This window comes from Chrysochloris asiatica, unplaced genomic scaffold (assembly GCF_000296735.1).
Source record: "Chrysochloris asiatica unplaced genomic scaffold, ChrAsi1.0 scaffold00145, whole genome shotgun sequence".
Taxonomy (NCBI): Eukaryota; Metazoa; Chordata; class Mammalia; order Afrosoricida; family Chrysochloridae; genus Chrysochloris; species Chrysochloris asiatica.
In genome coordinates, this window is record NW_006408663.1 from 925196 (window position 1) to 946412 (window position 21217).

The 21217-nt window shown below is 40.7% G+C and overlaps 1 protein-coding gene across 1 annotated transcript in view; it reads left to right on the top strand.

Annotated features, from left to right (window-relative positions):
• Positions 1-21217, top strand: part of RASGRF2 (Ras protein-specific guanine nucleotide-releasing factor 2) — a 340705-nt gene that overhangs the window by 261607 nt on the left and 57881 nt on the right. Inside the window, exon 18 of the mRNA XM_006870586.1 lies at positions 3924-4030. Coding sequence (XP_006870648.1) covers positions 3924-4030 — 107 coding nt within the window. The remainder of the gene's footprint in view (positions 1-3923; positions 4031-21217) is intronic.

A 21217-nucleotide genomic window follows, 5' to 3' on the forward strand; every position in this document is an offset into this window, starting at 1 on the left:
GGAAATAGTTTGTCACTCCTTCCTCCTAGTCTGTCTTTGTCTGGAAGCTCATTAGAAACCTGTCCACCATGGGTGACCCTGCTGGTATTTAAAATATTGTTGGCATAGCTTTCATAATCACAACAACTCACAAGCCACCACAGTATGACAAACTGACAGAAGAGTGGCAGTCATAAACTCTGAGGACTGTATATTCAGTCATTCACACACTCATCCTTGCATTCATATCTTATCATATGTTCAGATCCCATTCATTATTTAGTAAGCTTTTACTAAGAGGCACTCTGGTGATATAATGGTTAAGTGCTAAGTTGTTAACCAATCTGTTGGCTGTTTAAACAAACCAGTAGTTCCATGGGAGAAAAGGCTTGGCAATCTGCTCCTATATAACCTAGGACATCCACCATTCTCCTCTGTCATAGAGTCACTAAAAGAGTTGAAATTGACTTGAAGGCACACAGCAACAATAACAACAACAACAAGCTGTTATAATCCAAACTTCCATTCATTCATTCAGCAAATAAATATAAGGATGCTTCAAAACGTTTGTGGAAAAATTCTGTTGTCTTTTCATTCCATTTTCCATGAAATTTGGAGTCCTCTCAGATTGTTCAGCATATGCCCAAACACAGCAACAACTCTTTTTATTTCAGAGAATTTAACATTGATCCAATACATTAATAAGTGTAAAACTGCAAATGTAGTAAGTGCTATAATGGAAATGTGTGTGGTGCTGTGATTTATGCAATAGGTGATTGGTCCAACTCAAACTGGGAAAGTCTCACTTGGGGAGGTGAAATAAGAAGCAGGAATGAATATTTACTAGGTGAAACCAAAACCCCAAACCAAACCCACTACCATCAAGTTGATTTCTCCTCATAGTGACCCCTTAGGACAGAGTAGAATTGCTTCTAAGACTATAAATCTTTATGGGAGTAGACAGTCTCATCTTTTTCTGCATAGTGGCTGGTGGATTCAAACCATTGACCTTAAGGTTAGCAACCTAACATAACCCACTGTACCACCAGGGTCCCTTCTAGGTGAAAAGGGGAGTGATCATTTTTCAATACAGCAGCATGTGCAAAGGCCCAGGGTTGAGGATAAAATAGTAGAAGACAAGTGGTAAGATGTCAGATGAAAGAATCAGAAGAACAGGATTCCAGAAAAGGCTGGGGAGGGCACTAGGTGTCAAATCATCGAAAAATGTATAGGTCATGTTTAAGGCCTTTCATTCAGGATCTGTATGATGTCAGCAGTTATAGCCCTCATTTCACATCCTTGTCTGATTGTGGCTTGAAACTTTGACAGTTGCCTGTCAATGTAATGTTGCAGCCATTTTTAAATTATCTTGAGCAATATTTTACTTTCTTGTGATATTAATGATATTGTCCAATGATTTCTGCATTCCATTGGAATTGGCACAAATACAAATCTCTCCCAAGAAATTTAGAGGCCAGATAGTTGTCTTCCAAATTTCTTGGCAGAGTTAAGTGAATGCCTCTAGTGCTGCCTCTGTTTGTTGAAAGATTTCAATTTGTATTCCATTAATTCCTGGAGCCTTGTTCTTTGCCAGTGCCTTCAATGAAGCTTGGACATCATCCTTCAGTACCATTGGCTCTTGATCATATGCTACCTGTTAAAACAGTTAAACATGGACCATTTCTTTTTGGTACAGTGACTATATATATTCCTTCCATCTGCTTTTGATGGTTTCTATATCATTCAGCATTTTGCCCAAAGAATTCTTCAGTATTTCAAATCAAGGCCTGAACTTTTTTCTCAGTTCCTTCAGCTTGAAAGTATTCTTCATTTTTGATTTTCTAACTCCAGATCTTTGTACATTTTATTATAATATTTGACTTTGTCTTCATGAATTGCCCTTTGAAGTTTTCTGGTCTTCTCTTTTGCCCCCTCATTTCTTCCATTCTGAATGCAATGATGAGAATATATTTGAGAAGAGCAAGCATGACACCATGGAGTCAGTTGGGAGGCTACTATAGTGGACCAGATGAGAGTTGCTGGTAATTCATCTGTAGTATGGGATTTGTAGATAGAAAGATGAAGACATGTTTGAGAGAGGTTACTTTTATAGTATACTTTTATAGGAAGAGAGAGACCTAAGGACTAATTCCAAAGCTTCAGGCTTAAACTGATTAGATAGATGCTTGTGGGTCTTTACTGAGACAGGGAAAAATACTAAGAGAAGACAAAGTCTGGTGGAAAAGTTATGGGTTTTTCTTTGAGATATATTGAGTTTGAGATGTTTTTGAATCATTGAAGAGGAATGTACCAGTTGGATATGTGGCTCTGGAACTCAGATAAGAGATCTGGGGATATAGATGTGTGAGGTGGTAATTTAAATGATAGGCTTAAAGTGAGATTTCCCCTGAAGAGATTTTTGTCAGTCCACTGGCTGTGGGTAGAGGTTTTTAATGACCTTAATGGTAGCTGTTCTGATTTAGAGATGGGAGTAGGATGTAGTGAGAGTAGGAAATGAGAAAATAGAGTCAGTGCATACATAAACTCTTACAAGAAGTTTGCTTGTAAAGTTATAGAAGGCTTTAATTAATTTCCAAAGGAAATGTATTCTTCTTTATGATTTGTTATTGTTGTTGTTGTTAGGTGCCATCAAGTCAGTATCGACTCATAGTTACCCTATGTACAACAGAACGGAACACTACTTGGTCTTGGGCCAACCTCACAATTGTTGCCACACTTGAGCCCACTGATGCTACCACTTTGCCAATCCATCTTGCTGGGGGTCTTCCTCTTTTTCTCTGACCCTCCAACTTACCAAACATGATATCCTTCTCCAGCAACTGGTCCTCCTGACAATGTGTCCAAGGTATTAGAGACAAAGTTTGGCCATCCTGGCTTCCAAGGAGCACTCTGGTTGCATTTCTTCCAACACAGATCTGTTGGTTCTTTTGGCAGCCCATGGTACTTTCAGTATTCTCCTCCAACACCATAACTCAGAAACATCAATTCTTCTATAGTCTTCCCTTATTCACTGTCCAACTTTCACTTGCATATGAGGTTATTGAAAACCATGGCTTGGGTCAGGCGCACCTTAGTCCTCAAGCTGACATCTTTGCTCTTCAACACTTTAAAAAGGTCTTGTGTAGCAGATTTGCCTAATTCAATATGTTGTTTGACTTCTTGACTGCTGCTTCCATGAGTGTTGATACTTGATCCAAGAAGAATGAAGTCCTTGACAACTTCAATCTTTTGTCCATTAATAAGAATGTTGTTTATTGGTCCAGTGGTGAAGATTTTTTTTCCTTAACATTGAAATGCAATCCATACTGAAGGCTGTGGTCCGCTCCTGCAAAGATTTACAGCCTCAGAAACCCTATGGTGGTGGTGGTTGCATGTCATCAAGTTGGCTACAACTCATAGTGACCCTGTGTAGGGTTTCTGAGGCTGTAAATCTTTATGGAAGCAGAAAGCCTCATCTTTCCCCTGCAGAGCAGCTGGTAGATTTGAACTGCTGACCTTGCAGTTAGAAGTCCAACTCATAATCTACTACACTCCCAGGGTTCCTTCAGAAACTGTATACAGGGTTGCTATGATTTGAAGCTGACTCGATGGCACTTAACAACAATGACAATTGTTAAAACTCCTATTTGATGTTGCATTATAGAATAAGACCGGCATAAATGGAAGCCTCATTAAACCAGCTTTAGCTTTATCAGTGGCCTTTAATAAATAACTATGTAATATTATTCATGTAATTGCTCTTGTAATGTGCTGCTGAGAGAATAACAGGTAAGCTAAACTCACAACACTCTGAAGCCACTTGCACTTCTGCCAAGATGCGTCATCTGTGAGTTTCATGAACCAATGTCCAAAAATAAGTGACCTTTCCAGGTTCCTTGGGATTGGCTTTAACTACAATGTGTGCATGTTCTTTTTCTCCGAAGGATTTAACAACACTGAGAAAACATGCGACAAGGAGTTCATTATACGTAGGACAGCCACCAATCGAGTTCTAAATGTTCTACGTCACTGGGTGTCCAAGCACACACAGGTAATTCCATGACCTCATTAATTACTTCTAAGAATTTTTTTTTAACTCGCCTTTTAAAGTTGTTGTACACGTAAAAAACCTCAAGATTCTTTAGAGTTAGGCTTTGAAATCAATAAAATGGACCTGGGAGAAAGAGAATAACCATACAGATCAAAGCAAACATATGCATATTGCCAACATCAGCTGCAACAAGAAGCAGAGGTCTGTTTCAGATCTACAAGTCACATGGCATGGTGAAAGAGACCTTCCCTCTTCTTCCAAGTCACCACGCATGTGTCAGTTGGTAATACTGTGATAACTTGCATGGTGCTATGATACTGGAAGCTATACCATTGCTGTTTCAAATACCAGTAGGCTCTCTCATTTTGGACAGGTCTCTGGAGTTTCCAGAGTAAGACAGTAGATTGAAAGGCATAGAGATCTACTTTTCAAAATTAGCCACTAAAAACCTATTGTGGATCACAATAGAAGTTTATACAATATAGTACTGGAAGGTGAACCCCCTAGGGTAGAAGGCATTCAGAACATGCAATGGCCACAACCATGGATTTGCACATAGTAATGATCATGAAGGTGGTCCAACACCAGGCAGTGTTGCCTGTGAAGTCTCTTGTACATGTGGTCATCATGAATCAGAGCTGATGAGATGGAAACTAAGCAACAGCATCTTCCAGGGCCCACTGTGGTGGCAGCACTCACCAGTGGGCACTAACCACAGGGTTGTTCTCACGGTGTCTTCTCTTTGGGTAGAACTGCAGTGTGCGTGGCAGTAAGCAACGTGGGACCTGATATGGGCGTCTGGTCAGTGAGTGTTCTCTCAACCTGTGGCAGGAGGGATTTCGCCTCATGACCTTTGAAGTTTGGGTTCTGAGTACTCTTTTTTTCTAAGTTGTATCATACTGCCCAAACAGCCATTTGTTACCTATCTGTGAATTTTCAGTGCAGATTTGCAGACTTATATATCCATTTTGCAAAATAAAGCAAGACCTGAGTATTTTTCTTACCTACTACCAAACAGTGAGCAGATCCTCCTGAACCCAGGGCTAACTAGCACCCCTGACAGGAGAGATTTGAGGAGAAAGAAAGGGACACTACATGGATCAGCTCAGAGCATATGAAATGCCTATGATGTGAGTTAGTTAGAAGCATCATACATTATAAAGAGAAAAACAAAGAGGTCCCAGGACTATCATGGATCTGATTCATGGTCCTGTGGTCACAACAGTGCATCCAACAGGGTCACGATTGAGGCCAGGCTCCCCAAACATTTGTGATAGGGGAATTTACTAATCAGGAAAAGTAAGACTTGAGTATCACTACAAATAAGCCCATATAAATAAATAAATATTCATTCAAATAAAAGCAATAAAGACAGCACACTAAATAAAGGATATAATTTTTTTCACACATCTTTAACAGATAGAAATGGATCCTACATGACTCAAATTCTAAGAACCATCCTTGTCATTGGAAATGTCTAGTCTCTTTTCTCTATAATTCCAGTGAGATGCTTTTTAATTCATTGTGAATCATCACAGATCAACATGATAATGAACTTTTCTCTCTTTTCTGATCTTTCATCGCATTCCATTCTGGTTTAAGATTCAGAACCTTGACTCCTAATTTATGGGACCCACAGTAGCTCCAGAAATGCAGTGTATCTTCGACAGACTAGGCTGAACAGTTCTCTTTCCCAATCTGTTTGGTCCATAACAAGTTCATGCCAAGACTCAAATAGTCACCTATTCTGAATCAAGAACTATACGGACTTGGCCTCTGTCTGCTCTTCTCTTCTGAGTCTCTTCTGAAAAACAACCCCTCTAACCTTCTTTCCCTATTGTTGTTGTTGTTAAGTGCTGTTGAGTTGTTTCAACTCATAGCAGCCCTGTTTCCCAGAAGCAGCTGGTGGGTTTGAACTGCCAACCTGTGGTTCACAATCCAATGCTGATCCTACAGGTCCACACCAGGAGTCCTCCCCTAAAAGCCTACCTATGTTTTCTCAATCCCCAGTTCCTTCTTTTTCTAATGATTTCTAACAGGAATCTCTCATAGTTCACATTTAATCCTTTTTTTCTTTTATTATTTTTTGTTGTAGTTTGTATGATGTTCACAGAGCAAATTAGTTTTCCATTCAAACATTTATACACATTTTGTTTTGTGACATTGTTTGCAATTCCCCCAATGTAACAACATACTCCCCACTTTCTCTCTTGGTTCCCCATTTCCATTTGTCCTCCTTTGTTGCCCCCTCCTGCCATGTGAGCTTTGTTTTGGGAAAAATAATAACCTTTTGGTCACATATGGTTAATTGTACTGAAGAGTACATTCCTCCCTGGTGTTATTATTTACTTTATGGTGGTGATGGTAGTGGCAGTGTGCCATGGAGTCTGTTCCGACTCATGGCAACCCTGTATAGGGTTTGCAAGGCTGTAAATCTTTACTTCATAGACCTTTAGTCCTTTGGATTAATTTTTTCTTATAGTCTTTGATTGATTCTCTTCATTTTTCTATGTTCCAAACAAGGAGATTTCAAAATTTCATCTTTAATGGTTGCTCAGAAACTTTTAAGACCACAGTAGCTACTCACCAAAGTAGGTGTACAACGTTGTCTTTGTGGACTATGTTATTACACATAACACTCAAATTAACTAGAAAAGACAAATTACTGCATGCTTGGATTGTTTAATTTTGGTAATAAAAATTCATAGATGTGGAGAGATTGGTATACTGAATCTCTTACTTATAATATAAAGAGATTTCTAGTAAGGTCTTATCATCTGTTTTGACAGATAAATTAGACTTTTCATATGGTGGGTGGGTTGGTCAGTATTAGGTTGAATAGCAATAAGTCATTGGAATAGAAAGTGATCAGATGCAAAACCGAAAGTCTCTTTATTCACATGGTGTTCTGGTGGTTATTAGCTCTAGTCCAAAAGCACGCAAGTATTGGCTTTTGTGTGAATAATTCAGATACTTTGCAATCTAAGTTCAGAAGAATTTCTGTCTTCAGTTCCAATCAGAGGGGCAACACTAGGAATCTCATCTTCTTAGTCTCCCTGTATGTCAGGGGTATGTATGAGTGGTATTAATTACTCAGGTATTCAGTCTTTTCTTCTGACAAGATTATTAAATAAAATATAGACCTTACCTGCCTGTGCAACTCTGTAGGATAAGCACTGGACTGCTAACTGCAAGGTCAGCAGTTCAAACCTTCAGCTGCTTCTTGAGAGAAAGATGAGATTTTTTCTGCTCCTGTGAAGATTTATAGCCTGGGAAACCATACACATATACTATAAGAATCAACTCAACGGCAGGGAGTGAGTGAGTAAGTGATGTACCAAAGAAAGTTCTTTCTCACGGATTCATTTTTCATTTCTTACCTTTCTTGCATGTCTGAATAGATTTGGGGATCTGCAGTTGGTTTCCAAGTGTCCCAATATAACCTCATCTTACATCCTGTCACTTTGTGATCCCAACAGTTCTCGGTCATTTGCACAAGTACATGATGTGCAGAGCATTTCTGTTACATTTCTGCTGATTGGTAACTGTTTTAGGACATTGTTTGCTGACTTGAGTCTCCAGGTTTCTTTTCTTTCCTTTTCTCTATTGCTCCTGGTAGTCATTTGCTTCCACAATGGGCAGTTTGAGCACATATCGGTAATGGGTTGGCAGATAGTTAAACTAGACATAGCTCACTTGGGCTCATGGTCCTGAAAGTCACCACAGACAATATGCAGAAATCTGTGAGGCCAGTTACCCCGTGTGTCCACAGGCTGCTTTCAAGGACTGTTTCCAGTCTGAACCATCTTGGTGTCTTCATTAAAGTTTATCTAAAGGTCTGTACTCACCTAGGAATCCTGATGGGGCTTTTGACTGTTAACCATAAGCTTGGTGGTTCAAACTCACCAGCCTCTCCTTGGAAACCGTATATGGGGTCTCTATGAGTTGGAACAAACTCGATGGCACTTAACAACAACAATATCATACTCTCCTAAAGGCAAGTTCTAACTAGAAGATAGGACTACTAGTCCAAAAACTTGGGCTGTAATCACAGTCAGTCCACTAGCTTTCATCTTCCTTGTCTTTGGTTTTCACATCATAAAATAAAGGGGTTGGGCACAATGGTTTTTAATGATCTGATTGACTCTGTACCAGATGACTCTATTTAGGGAAGAGTGTAATATTAGTGTGGTAACCTGATTATTTTGAATCCCTAGCTTTTAAAAACTGAGTAGGAAGTACTTCTAAAATATAGTCAATCATGGTAACAATTGCATTTTTCCTCGTATGGCAAACTCCCCAGGGATACTGCTTCAATTTATGAAAATTAGAAGTGCTATAATGAAGTATTAAGACAAGGATTTGTTCCCAGATAACCTAGGGAAATAAGTTTACTACAATATATTGTTGTTGTTAAGTGCTGTCGAGTCAGTTCCAACTCATAGTAACCCTGGACACACCAGGATTCCTACAATGTGTTAGACATGTATTTATTTCTCATTTGTTACATCTATTAAAGGTAACTACCACCGACTCGATGGTACCTGACAACATTGGTACTTCTGAGATGGCACTGTAGGATAAGCAACGGACTGCAAGGTCAGTTTGAACAAGGACGATGGTTCAAACTCACCAGCCACTCCTTAGAAACCCTATACAGGGTCACTACGAGTTAGAAAGAGTCCTGGTGTGGCGCTCTAGGATAAACTCTGGACTACTAACCGAGAGATTGGTTATTCAAACCCACCAGCCACTCCTTGGAAACCCGTACTGGGTTGTTATGAGTCAGAACCAACTCGATATCCCTTAGCAACAAACAACAACAATATGTGGAGAGTACCCTGAACTTTATTCAGGAAGAATGAAATGTTGCAGAATTAGGGGGTTGCTTCTCCAGAAAAATTAAGTTTCCCTAAGTTGTGATCCCCTAAACCTTACGCCCTCCAGTGTAATGTACACATACCACACTGAAAATATGTATTAATTTAAATGTCCAAAGGACACATTTTGCAAGCCAGCCTCCTGACCACAGGCACACAGCCTTTCTCAGTCCATGGGCCTTTATTCCTCAGCTTCTAGCCTTTTCTTTAATAAGTATTTGGTGAAGTCAGATTTTTAAAATTATTATTATTCTAAAAATTTGCATCTACAGTAATCTAGTTTCTCTTCCTTTGTTAAGACTTTTCACTTATTTTTTGCCTCTTAAGCTGAAAGGGAAATCACAAGGACACACTAGGTTTCTTCCATTTGCTTTGGATGAGAACTAGAAGAAGGAGCAATAGCCTAGTGTTGAGGGACCTGTTGTTATTCAGTTCTGCAAGCCTGTCTTCTAAGGAGCCAGGAACTCAGTCTTTCTGGGTGTTGGTTTCCTCATCTGAAAAGGTTTTCCTTTGCTTTCCCTCTGCCAAAGATGTGGTTAAAATGAAAGGTGATGTTGAGTATAAGAAGTGATGACTCATTGTGACCCTATGTAGGTTTCTAAGGAGCTAGTAGATTTGAACCACCAAGCTTGTGATTAGCTGTCCACTGCTGATCCTACCTTAACATCCCAGGACTTATATACCACAACAAAGAATTATGTGACTAAATCAGTTCCAGCTAAAATACAGGAGAGATGCACATTCATCTCCGCACACTTAGCTGTAAGCTCCTTGCATCAGAGTTTATTTTTCCTTTCACCTAGATCTGTAGAGGTGGGCACGTGGCAGATGCCCAGTAAGTAGCTGTGAACTGAGTTCACACATTCATATTGCTGCTGTTCATTTTCTTCAGGAATCATTTCCCAGCCTGTAAAGCTCAGGTGATGCAGTGGGTTAAGAGTTGCACTGCTAGCCAGAGGCTAGTGGTTTGAAACCAGCAGCCACTCCATGAGACCATCTGCTTCTGTAAAGATTTATTGTCTTGAGCAGTCCTATAGGGTCGCTATGACATGTGTGAATCAACTAAAGGTAGAGGGTTTGGGTTTTGGAGGTTGGTAAAGAGTTAGCCATGATAGAGACTAACCACTAAAGGACCAGCGATGAGGGCTGTGTCTGTAGAGAATCAGAGTATGAGGGAAATGTTCTCATGAGGTGTCCACACACTTCTCTAGCATCTCCTGCGGGGAGTTCTTTCTGCCATTTTCACACCTCCAGGGCTCTCTGCAGAGGCTAGGGCTGCAGAATTTTTAACCAGAGGGCTTCTTCAATTACTTTTATTTTCTGCAGACAGACATGTGAGTGAAGTGCTTTGAGACCGGCAGTGGACAATCAAAGATCTGTGCTAGAGTTTCAATCATATATGATCTACAGCAATTTTGATTTTCTCAAATCACCTTATTGACCAATCAATTTTGAACAGATACTCTGTCCACTTCATTGAGGCATTTTATAAATCATAGAATAGCAGGATGCCAGAGCCTGCAGCTGACTCCACAGGTTTCCAGCGGATTTCATTCAAACTCTAGACACTAAGTGACTGGTGGCTAAGGAAGAAATGATCACATGTTTTCTTTCTTTTTTTTTTTTAATGTGTTATTGTGAATGATGTGATAGTTCACATGGGAGAGCATTAGCTTTACATTCATCCTATTGTATATCGTTTCATTGCTATGGTTACATGGGTACATGCATCATCAAGCAACCAAAGGGTATACCCTGCAAGCCTGCCCCCCGGTCGTCAGCACACAGCCCCTCTCCCTCTCTGGGTCTAGAGTTCCCAGCCACTCCATCTCTCCACGTCATTGTCTCTGCTTCCATCTCTGGCATCATTGTTTCTCTGGGTAGGGTCCCACACTCCACTCTTCTCCCACACATGTTTTCTTAACAGCAAGATTAGAAAAAGGTTTTTAAAAGCATGAAAACAAACAAAATTGACCTAGTTATGTAAAAATACACTCCTCAAGATTGTGGAGAGATTGTTGCTATTCCTTGGTCCATTTTCTCACCTCCTTGATTCGTTCATGACAAGACTTGATCATTGAGCACAGGAGTAGGCTCACACTGAGCATGCGTGAGACGTTACAAGGGGCATCTGACCTCACAAAGCTTCCAGTCACTGGGAAAAGACTTATAGTTCACTTACAGCTATCACAATTGCAGCAAATCTGCAAAAGAAATCAGCAACAACAACAACACAATTAAAAAAACAACAACACCTCTTTAACCCTTGTGTCACCCATGAGACACATGAGGGGGCTTCAAAAAGTTTGTGGGAAATGGGATGAAAAGATAATGGGATTTTTCCAGGAACTTTTTTGAAGCTCCTTCATGTAACATTTGTCAATATTTTCAGCTTCCTGGGTTTCTTGGGAAGCTGCTTTTCCCATTGTAGTATGTGCTGCTACATGATTGCTGTTGGCAAGTGTCAGTGAGTCAGTTCTGTCTCAAAGCAACCCTGTGTAAGGTTTCTGAGGAGTGGCTGCTGAGATTGAACCACTGATCTTACAGTTCAAATGGACCTTGTGATCAAGTCCTCCTTAACCTTATAGCCCTACACCAACACTACAGTAGATATAAGCCAAGATTGTTGTTGTTGTTAAGTGCCATGAATTGGTTCCATCTCAGTGGCCCTGTATAGAGTTTCTGAGACTATATATCTTTGGAGGATCACAAAGCCTTATCTTTCCCCTGTGGAGTGGTTGCTGGGCTTGAACCACTGACCTTATGTCTAAAAGTCTAGTGCTTATCCTATAGAGCCACTGTGCTCTCCTCCAACATGGTAGGGGCCTGTAGAACTGCATGACTTAAGAAGCAGGACTCACCCAATCTATTCTACCACTAGAGCCCATTTAGGACGTATGTGTCTCAGATAATTGTATCAAAACTACACATTACCTCAAAAAATTTGTTTTCCTTGATTTCAGCATGCCTGTCATTACTGGAAACACATGCTATCAACAGAAAATTCAGAATAGAAAGTAATTTGGTCAAGAAAGGGTTAATGGTTTTCCAAACCAAAGCTGTCACTTGGATGACTAAGTTACCCGTGATCCAAGCTTGTTGTTCTTTGTCATGTATCTCATGTGCTTGAAGAAGTTAGATAATGAAAATGAAAGTCAGAAGAAGAACTGATGCTTTCAAATTATAGTATTGACAAAGAATGTTGACTATACTGTGCACTACTAAAAGAACTACCAAGTCAATCTTAGAAGAAAGACCAGCAGAATACTCATTAGAAGTAAGGATGGCAAGACTTTGACTCGCTTATTTTGGACTTATCATCAAGAAAGGCCAATCATTGGCAAGAACATCATGATTGGTAAAGTTGAGGGTCATTCAGTGAAAACAAAGGACCCCTGAAATGAGATGATTGACACAATATCCCCAACAGTGGACTCAAACATGCCAATGATCATGAAGATGGTGCAAGACCATGCAGTGGCAACTAACAACTCGATGACCACTAACAGCAATGGCACATATACTTACTGTAATGAGTAGTAGGATAGACTATTCAATCTGGTTGTCTCAAGCCTTCAAGCAAAGGACCAAAGACACAAAGGAGGAATCATAAGCCTAAAGAGTTGCTAGGTCACCTAAGTAAATGAGCTTAAAGCTTGTGAAACCAGCCCTGCCATCATTCACCACCCCCCTATGAAAGGTTGAAGTGGGAGAACTCAAAGAAAGTGATTTTGGGGGAAGAGCAGTCAGTGTAAGTTCCCTAGCACCATTGAGAAAGGGGAGGTGATGTTTCCCTCTTACCTCCAGCCAGTTGAGAGAACCTTCAAGGATACCACCCAGTTAATCTGTCCTGTGTAAAGGTGGGAGGTACTTGCTTGGGGCCAAATGGTGAGCTGTGTATATGCATTGGGAATGAACTATATTCATAAATGTTTCTGTGAATTAGGTGCATCATCTGAAAGCCAGCCTGCATTGCCTTGGATTCACCCAAGAGGACTAGCTGGGGTCAATGCTATGCAGATAGGGAGTCTGGTGAAGTGGGCCACTGGCAGCCCAGGGCCTGGGGTGGAGGTAAGACATGGACTGAGTCAAGGACCTGGCCTAATTCTCCAGCAAAAACATTTCTAAAAATTCTCCCAGATGCCCCACAGGATCCTGACAAAGCCACTGTCCACCTAGCCCACATACAGAACCAAGGACAGACTATATCTGTACCATCATATCAGACTACTTTTTCCCTGGATCTGCCCTGGAGGATCAGAAACAATAGCAAGTAGAAAAAGTGGAGAGAGTGCAGACTTCTACTCTTGAAACAAGCTGAACTGGGGCATGAGGAAGACCTCAGATTTTGGATTGACCAGTTTTTAAAATTACTGTTAGTATATGGGACTGGACAGCTTTGATCAATGAAATATGACTTTACAGCTAAAAGATACTAGAAGACTTGGATGTCTGCCTAAAACTATATGCAGAATGAGGAAGGGGCAGTGCTATAGATTTGTTTAATGGGAATGATGAGAAATAGTGAATCTGCTTGGTGGTTTCATCACTGTTTCTGATACAGGAAATATAGGTTACTTTGAGAGAACATTTTTATCAAATACATCCAAGTAACCCAACTACTGTATTTCTAATTCATTTCAACCCTCTTACATTCATTTTATGGTGAGCAAAGAGATACATACTTTTCTGACACTAAAGAACTCTTGAGTTTGTATTTCAGTTTACATGTTTTTTTTTTTTTTTATTTCTAAAATACCACATAACTTTATTTAAATTTGAGTATGCATTTCAATGACATTTTATATATGTATGCACCTGGATAACTAATCCCTAGATCAAGGTACTGAGCAATTTTAGCACCTGAGACTGGTATGGCATTTTAGGGTAAGCATTGGGCTGCTAAATCACAAGGTCAGTGGTTCAAACCCACTGTCTGCTCCTCAGAAACCCTTAGTAGGATTGCTTTGAGGCAGAACCAACTCGATAGCACTTTATAATGCAACAACAGCAAAAGCGCCTACCCAGCCGAGTCAGTATCTGTTTTCTTAGGCGCTACTTAATTTTCTATTAGTTTTAGTCTTGCTCTTATTTATTTTATGTACTTTTTATATATTCAGGATAATACTCTTTATCTGCAAAATTAGTTCATTTCCTTCATTCAGTTATTTAACTTTTAATCTTGTGTATGATACTTTTTTACATATACCCTGTTTCCATTATGTCATTGTTAAGTGTATGCTCATAGCAACCCTGGTGGGTTTGAACCACCAACCTTGCGATTAGCAGTCCAGTGCTTATCCTACAGAGCCGTATCATGTTGTTGCTGTTGTTAAGTGCCTTCGAGTCAGTTCTGACTCTTAGTGATCCTGTATAGGGTTTCCAAAAAGTGGCTGATGAAATTGAACCGCGAACCTTATGGCTCAAACTGACCTGCAGTCTACTGCATTAATTAGCCTACATATAGCACCACACCAGGACTCCATTATGAGAGGGTTTAATATAGACTTTGTCCTATAAACATTCACACATGTCTATGTGCAAATGAGTCCCTATCAGTCTCTTTGTTAAAATGCAGTCTTTTTGTTAAGATACATATTTCATGACATTACTTGCACACAACTAACAATTAACTTTCTTTCATGTATAAGAAAAAAACCTAGCAACTCTCAGAACCACATAACTCTGTAGTAACTTACGGAAAATGAAGGTGGAAGGATCCATAAAAATACCCCAAGAAATGCTATCAGAGTGGAATTCAAGTCCAGTGAATCTAAGTTGGAGGAGACTATGAAACATCTATGGAGAAGCGATGGTGTTACTCTGACAGGTGTCAGAGTCAGAGTGATGTGCACTGGAATCCCTGTTTTAGCAGTATGACTGAGCAAACTATTCAGTGTCTTCATACTGTGTTACTTCATCTGTAAAAACTGGGGCTTTGAACTAGGAAAAGTGACAGTTGAAGCCCTGCTAGAAACTCAATCTCCCTCTTAAAAAACAAGGGCAGTATGAGTATTGCGTAGCAACTAACTGTCCCCTAACAGGTTGAGTGGAAAACAGCAGTTGTTGTAGTTTTTAGGTGCTGTTGAGTTGAACTGACTCATAGCGACCTTATGCACAACAGAACAAAACACTGCCTGGTCCTGCACCAACCTCACAATTGTTGCCACACTTGAGTCCATTGTTGCTGCCACTTTGCCAATCCATCGCATTGGGGGTCTTTCTCTTTTTTCCTGACCCTCCACTTTACCAAGCAGTGCCCAGCTCCAAGATGGTAGCTGATCACAAGCTTTGAATGTAGGTCCCCTTTGACAACCCTGGCAGTAATCCATTGCCACACATCAAACTCTTGAAAGGGTTCATTTTGGCTCTCCTGAGTCTCCCATTCCAGGGCTTCAACCTGTAATTTTTCCTATTCTGGTCAATGTTCCAGGTCATTCAAATTGTAAAAATTTGGGTCTTTTCCAGTTTTGTTTCATTGGCATTGGCTGAACCGCTTCATACCAGTTCAAAACCCTGATTTAAAATGGAGACAATACTGCTATTTCATCTAGAAGATTGTGAGGATTATATGAAGCCATACATTCAGAATAATTGTCATAGTTGGATGCTCAAAACATTGCAGACGGCTGCTCATGTCGAGCTGCCTTGTGGAAGTGGTATCTGATACAAATGTTGGCCATCAGGCAAGCCAAAGATTGTTACCCCATTTAGTCAGTGAAGTGATTGAGTCCTGGCATGCTGTCCATGTTGTTGTTGTTATGTGCCGTGGAGTCGATTCTGACTCATAGCGACCCTGTACAGGGTTTCCGAGGCTGTAAATTTTTATGGGAGCAGAAAACCTCATCTTTCTTCTGTGGAACAGCTGGTAATTTTGGACTGCTGACCCTGAGGTTAGCAGCCCAATTTGTAATCACTGCTCTACCAGGAGTCCTGGTGTGGCGCTGTGGGTTAATGCAACAGACTGCAAAGCTGTTTGAACTGCAAGGTCGGTGGTTCAAGCTCACCAGCTGCTCCTTGGAAACCCTATGCAGGGTCGCTATGGGTTGGAATCGACTTGACGGCACTTAATAACAACAACACGCTACCAGAGCATGGACGTCTCTATATCTGTAGAATCCAATACACAGTAGCCTTTAGTCCCCTGTAGCTAATGAAGCATTTGAAATGCCTGCAAGAACATTCCTATTACTTACGTTCAGTTCTTGAAATGCCTGCAAGAACATTCCTATTACTTATGTTCAGTTACTCTTTTAATGGCTACAATATTGAACCGCACAGATCTAGATAACCTCAAAGTACATGCAGAACCCAACACAGTGTGCTAACCTCCAGCTCAGCATTCCTTCCACCCTACTGCAGTGCCTCGTTCCTCTGAAACAGAATCCTTCAAGGATGCACCAAGCTCCAGCTCCAGTAAGAAACCTGTTAAAGAAGAATGTACCTATCTCCGGTTTTCATCAAAGAAAGTCACACTGCCCTTATGTAACTTGCTGCTGGGATTCTAAATCCCAAAGACAATATGATGGCCTGAGTCCCAGCAGCATCTATAAGTATCTGTATGTCCCACCCAATTGGTGTTTTGAATTGCAGTCCCAGGTCAGCAGTGACGAGGGAACATGCTCCAGTTGAGGTGGGCAGTGGTGGTGGCGAGGTGGTTCTCAGGATCTAGTTGTCCTAAAATGAGACTTTATACAATTCATGAATTTAATGTCTTGACAAAAGATGTTGCGCACTCTTTTTTTTTTTTTTTTTGACACTGCTTAATAAAATACAAAATTCAACACTGAATACAAGCACCAAGTTCAGATTTATTCTTTGTTCCAAATCTGAAACAGGTTGGGTGAGGATGAGCACAGTACAGACTTTTGCTGTGGGCGGGAGAATGAAATGTGTAAGAAACAAGGAGCTACTGAACTAGCAGCTCCTGTCAGCTCCCTTGACAGCTCTTGGACTGCTTCCCAGTTCTCTCCTGTTCTTGGGCTCAGTCCTCAGCTCCTACCAGTGGCCACAAGATACTGTACCGTCCACATGCCTAGCCCATCTCTGATGCTGCTTTTATTTTTTAATGTGATTTGGATGAAAGCATACAGAGCAAATCAGTTTTCCAGCTTAGACACATTTTGAGTTGAGGCATTGATTGCAGTTCTTACATTGTAACAGTTTTACTCCCAGCTCCCCCTGTATTTATTGTTAACTTTAGTCCTTCTTTCTTATCCCTTCCTGCCCTATTAGTTTTAGTCCTGGACAAATGCTGCCTTTTTTATCACAAATGGTTGGTTGTTCCAGAAGTGCATACTACCCTAGTATGAGTACTGTTGCTCACCCTATAGGCCTGTCTGTTCATTACCAGATTTGAAAGGTCTAAAAGCATTATTGCTGGGGGTTCCATGAGTCTCCATCGGACCACAAAGTCTGATCATTTTTATGATGTTAAATTGTGTCCTGCATCTTTTCCCCTCTGTCCAGGACCTTCTATTTTGATCCTGATCAGAGCAATTGGTAGTGGTAGTCTGGCACCATCTAGTTCTGTTCTCAGAGTTGTTGAGGCTGTGGTTCATGTGGTCCATCAGTCCTTTGGACAGGTTGTTTCCTTTAGTCTTTGGTATTCTTCACTCATCTTTGCTCTTAACAGAGTTGCACCTTGGATGACTGCTCAAAGGCTTTTAAGACCCTAGTCACTGCTCACCCAAGTTGTCTGTAGAAGATTGTGTTTGTGGATTGGTTTATACCAGTTGACCTTGATGTTTCCCAAGACCACGGTCCTGAGCTCCCAGGCCCAGTGACTCATTCTATCAAGATGTTTGTTGTTGTTGTGTGCCGTGGAGTCGGTTCTAACTCATAGTGACCCTGTACAGGGTTTCCGAGGCTGTAAATTTTTACGGGAGCAGAAAGCCTCATCTTTCTCCCGCGGAACAGCTGGTAGTTTCGAACTGCTGACCTTGTGGTTCACAGCCCGACTCATAACCACTACACTACCAGAGCTCCTTTCTCAAGATGTTTGTTTATGGCTAAAAACTTTTCATAACTTTGCCCCCACTCTCTGCATTTGAGCATTACATCTTCCTTTCCTTTTCTTTGTAGGCAGCCTCCAGCACATTTGAGCTCTTCCCCAGGAGCAAGAATGTCTCCCTGGGCTGCAACACTCTCTGCTGTGTGTGAGCATTTCCTATTCCCACTTTCCTGAGATGTTCAGGACTTTACACAATACCCTTCTCAAGTCTTAAACAGAGCTGCATGAGGTGATCCCAGATGTCCAGTTCCAGAAACTCAGCTGGAACCTTGAGCTAGGAAGAGTTCTTTATTCCATAGAAATCACCGATCTGCCAACTTGATTTTGTTTTAGTTTTTATGTGGGTTACATAGTTTTTACAGGCAATTTGAGAATTTAACGTCCCACTTAGAAGCTGGTTTCAGCATTCTGAAAGACATCTCATTTTTTTAAAAATGCTAAAAAAAGAAAAATACTTATCATGGTATTTTTAATCACTTACATACATTGAAAACTAGACAATGAATAAGGAAGACTGGAAAAGACTTCATGCATTTTGAATTATGGTACTGGTGAAGAACTTTGAAAATATTGAGAATAATTTATTCTCAGCAATTTATTGAGATTAAACAAACCTGTCTTGGAAGAAGTACAGCCAGAGGGCTCCTTAGAAGTGAGGATGGTGACACTTGTATCACATACGTTGGATATGTTATCAAGAGGGACCAGTTAATGGACAAGGACATCACTTGGTAAAGTAGTAGTTGTTGTTGTTATGTGCTGTGGAGTCTGTTCTGACTCATAGCGACCCTGTACAGGGTTTCCGAGGCTGTAAATCTTTAAGGGAGCAGAAAGCCTCATCTTTCTCCCACAGAACAGCTGGTAGTTTCGAACTGCTGACCCTGAGGTTCGCAGCCCGATTTGTAACCACTACGCTACCAGAGCTCCTTTGGTAAAGTAGAGGGTCAGAGAAAAAGAGGTAGACCTTTAGTGAGATAGATTCACACAGTAGCAGCAACAATGACTCAAACGTAATGACAATTGCAAAGATGGCACAGGACTGGACAGTGTTTCGTTCTGTTGTGCGTAAGTTCACTATGAATTGGAACTGACTGAACAACACCTAAAGACGCCATTACCACAACCATTGGTCTGGCATTATTTTAAGCAGTTTTCAAATATTGATTCACTTAATCCTCACCTCAACTATTTCAAGGAGGGGAGTTAAATACTGTTTTATTATTTTTTTTGTTAAGTGGCATTGAGTCGATTCTGACCCTTAGCGACCTTGTATAGGGTTTCTGAGAGACGGCTGGTGATCTTGAACTGCCGACCTTGCAGTTCAAACCGTCCTTTCAGTCTTGTGCATTAGCCCACATCACCAGATGTGGTGAGATTTAACAGTTTAAGCTTGCACAGATAGCAGGTAGCAGAACCAGGATCCCCACTGTGCACTTGGGCTGGACAGTTCATGATTTTACCCCCTAATCTCAGTCTTTCAATTCTACTGTCAGCTCTGAGGACAAAGACTACATAAAATATAAAGTGTGAAAATCCACTTCTGATTAAAAATAGTGACAAAGTCATATTTTACACTACCCGTGCTTTCTCTGTCTTAGGTACTGTTTCTAAATCTTCTCTTGGAAAAGCTACTTTTGTCACAGAGTCTAATTGGTTATGCTTAAACACAAGTTTATACTTGCGAAAGGTTGATGTATAGCTGAACCTGCCATTCCTTTTGATGACGACTGTCCCACCTCTCACATTCAGATGGTGCTCAGAGGATTCCTAACAGTGGTTCACAAACTTGTCTTTCCTATGAGTGTATAGTCTTCAAGTCGATAGATCTTGACTCATACATAGATCACTGTAGGACTGAGTAGAACTGCCCATCAAGTTTCCTAGGCTGTAAATCATTACGGAAGTGAATGTTTGTGATTGTGTGGTGCTGTGGGATAATGCACTGGACTGCGAGGTCAGTGTGAACCGCAAGGTCAGTGGTTCAAATTCACCAGCTGCTCTTCAGAAACCTTATACAGGGTCACTATGAGTCAGAACTAACTCAACAGCACTTAACAACAACAGACTTAAATATACACACAGTAACAGGAAGTGGTACGGACATTCATGAATAAGGATGCAATGAACATTAAAATAGATAACCCATTGATTATTTTTAGATTTGGTGATTCTATATAACTACTAACAAGTTTGAAATTGTTGTTGTTAACTGCCATTGAGTCAGTACCAACCCATAGCAACCCTGTATAGGGTTGCTCCTGTTCCGAGAAGCAACTGGTGAGCTTGAACTGCTGACCTTGCAGTTCAAACGGCTTTGCAGTTCAAACGGCTTTGGCACATTAACCTACAGTGCCACACCAAGACTCCAAGTTTGAAATGGTGTTGATGGTGTTTATGTGCCGTGGAGTCGGTTCCAACTCATAGCGACCCTGTACAGGGTTTCCGAGGCTGTAAATCTTTACGGGAGCAGAAAGCCTCATCTTTCTCCCGCGGAATAGCTGGTAGTTTCGAACTGCTGACCTAGGAGATGATTAATTTGTCTTCTTAAAAAGAAATATTTCTATAGCTGTTGGCATCTCACATTGAGATGAAAATTTACCTTCTCGTTCCATTGAGAGGGAACAGGACCAGTAAAACCCAAACCAGTTGCCGTTGAATGGATTTAACTCATGGTAATCCCTTCTATATGAGAGTAGTTGTTGTTGTTAAGAGTAGAAGAGTCTTGTAAAATATCCTACTCCCTTTTTAAACCATTGGCCAACGTTTTTTCTTACCTATTCCAAGATTCATATTGTTATTCTTTAGGAACCCAGATTGCCTAGTGGTGAGGCACTCAGCTGCTAGCAAAAAGGTTGGTGGTTTGAACTCACGAACCACTCCATGGGAGAACTATGTGGCCGTCACTAGCCATAAAGATTTATTGTCTTAGAAACTTGATGGGGATAATTCAACTATGAGTCTCTGAGTTGGAAATGACTTGACAACAGTGAAGTTTGGGGGTTTTTTTTTGTATTGTTATTGTTTAAACTCTCATTAAGTTTTCTGTTCTTTAAAAAAACAAAAACAAAAACACTCAGTAAGACATTTGCAACAGGACTTACTTAAGGCAGTGTAAAATAAAAGTAATCATTTAAAAAAAAATTAATGGTGGTGGTGGTTATATGCCACCACATTGATTCCAAATCATGCACAGCAGGGTGAAACAATGTCCGATCCTGGGCCAACCTCACTACCGCTGCCACACTTGACGCCATCAATGATGCCACCTGGCCAATCCATCTTGTTGGGGGTCTT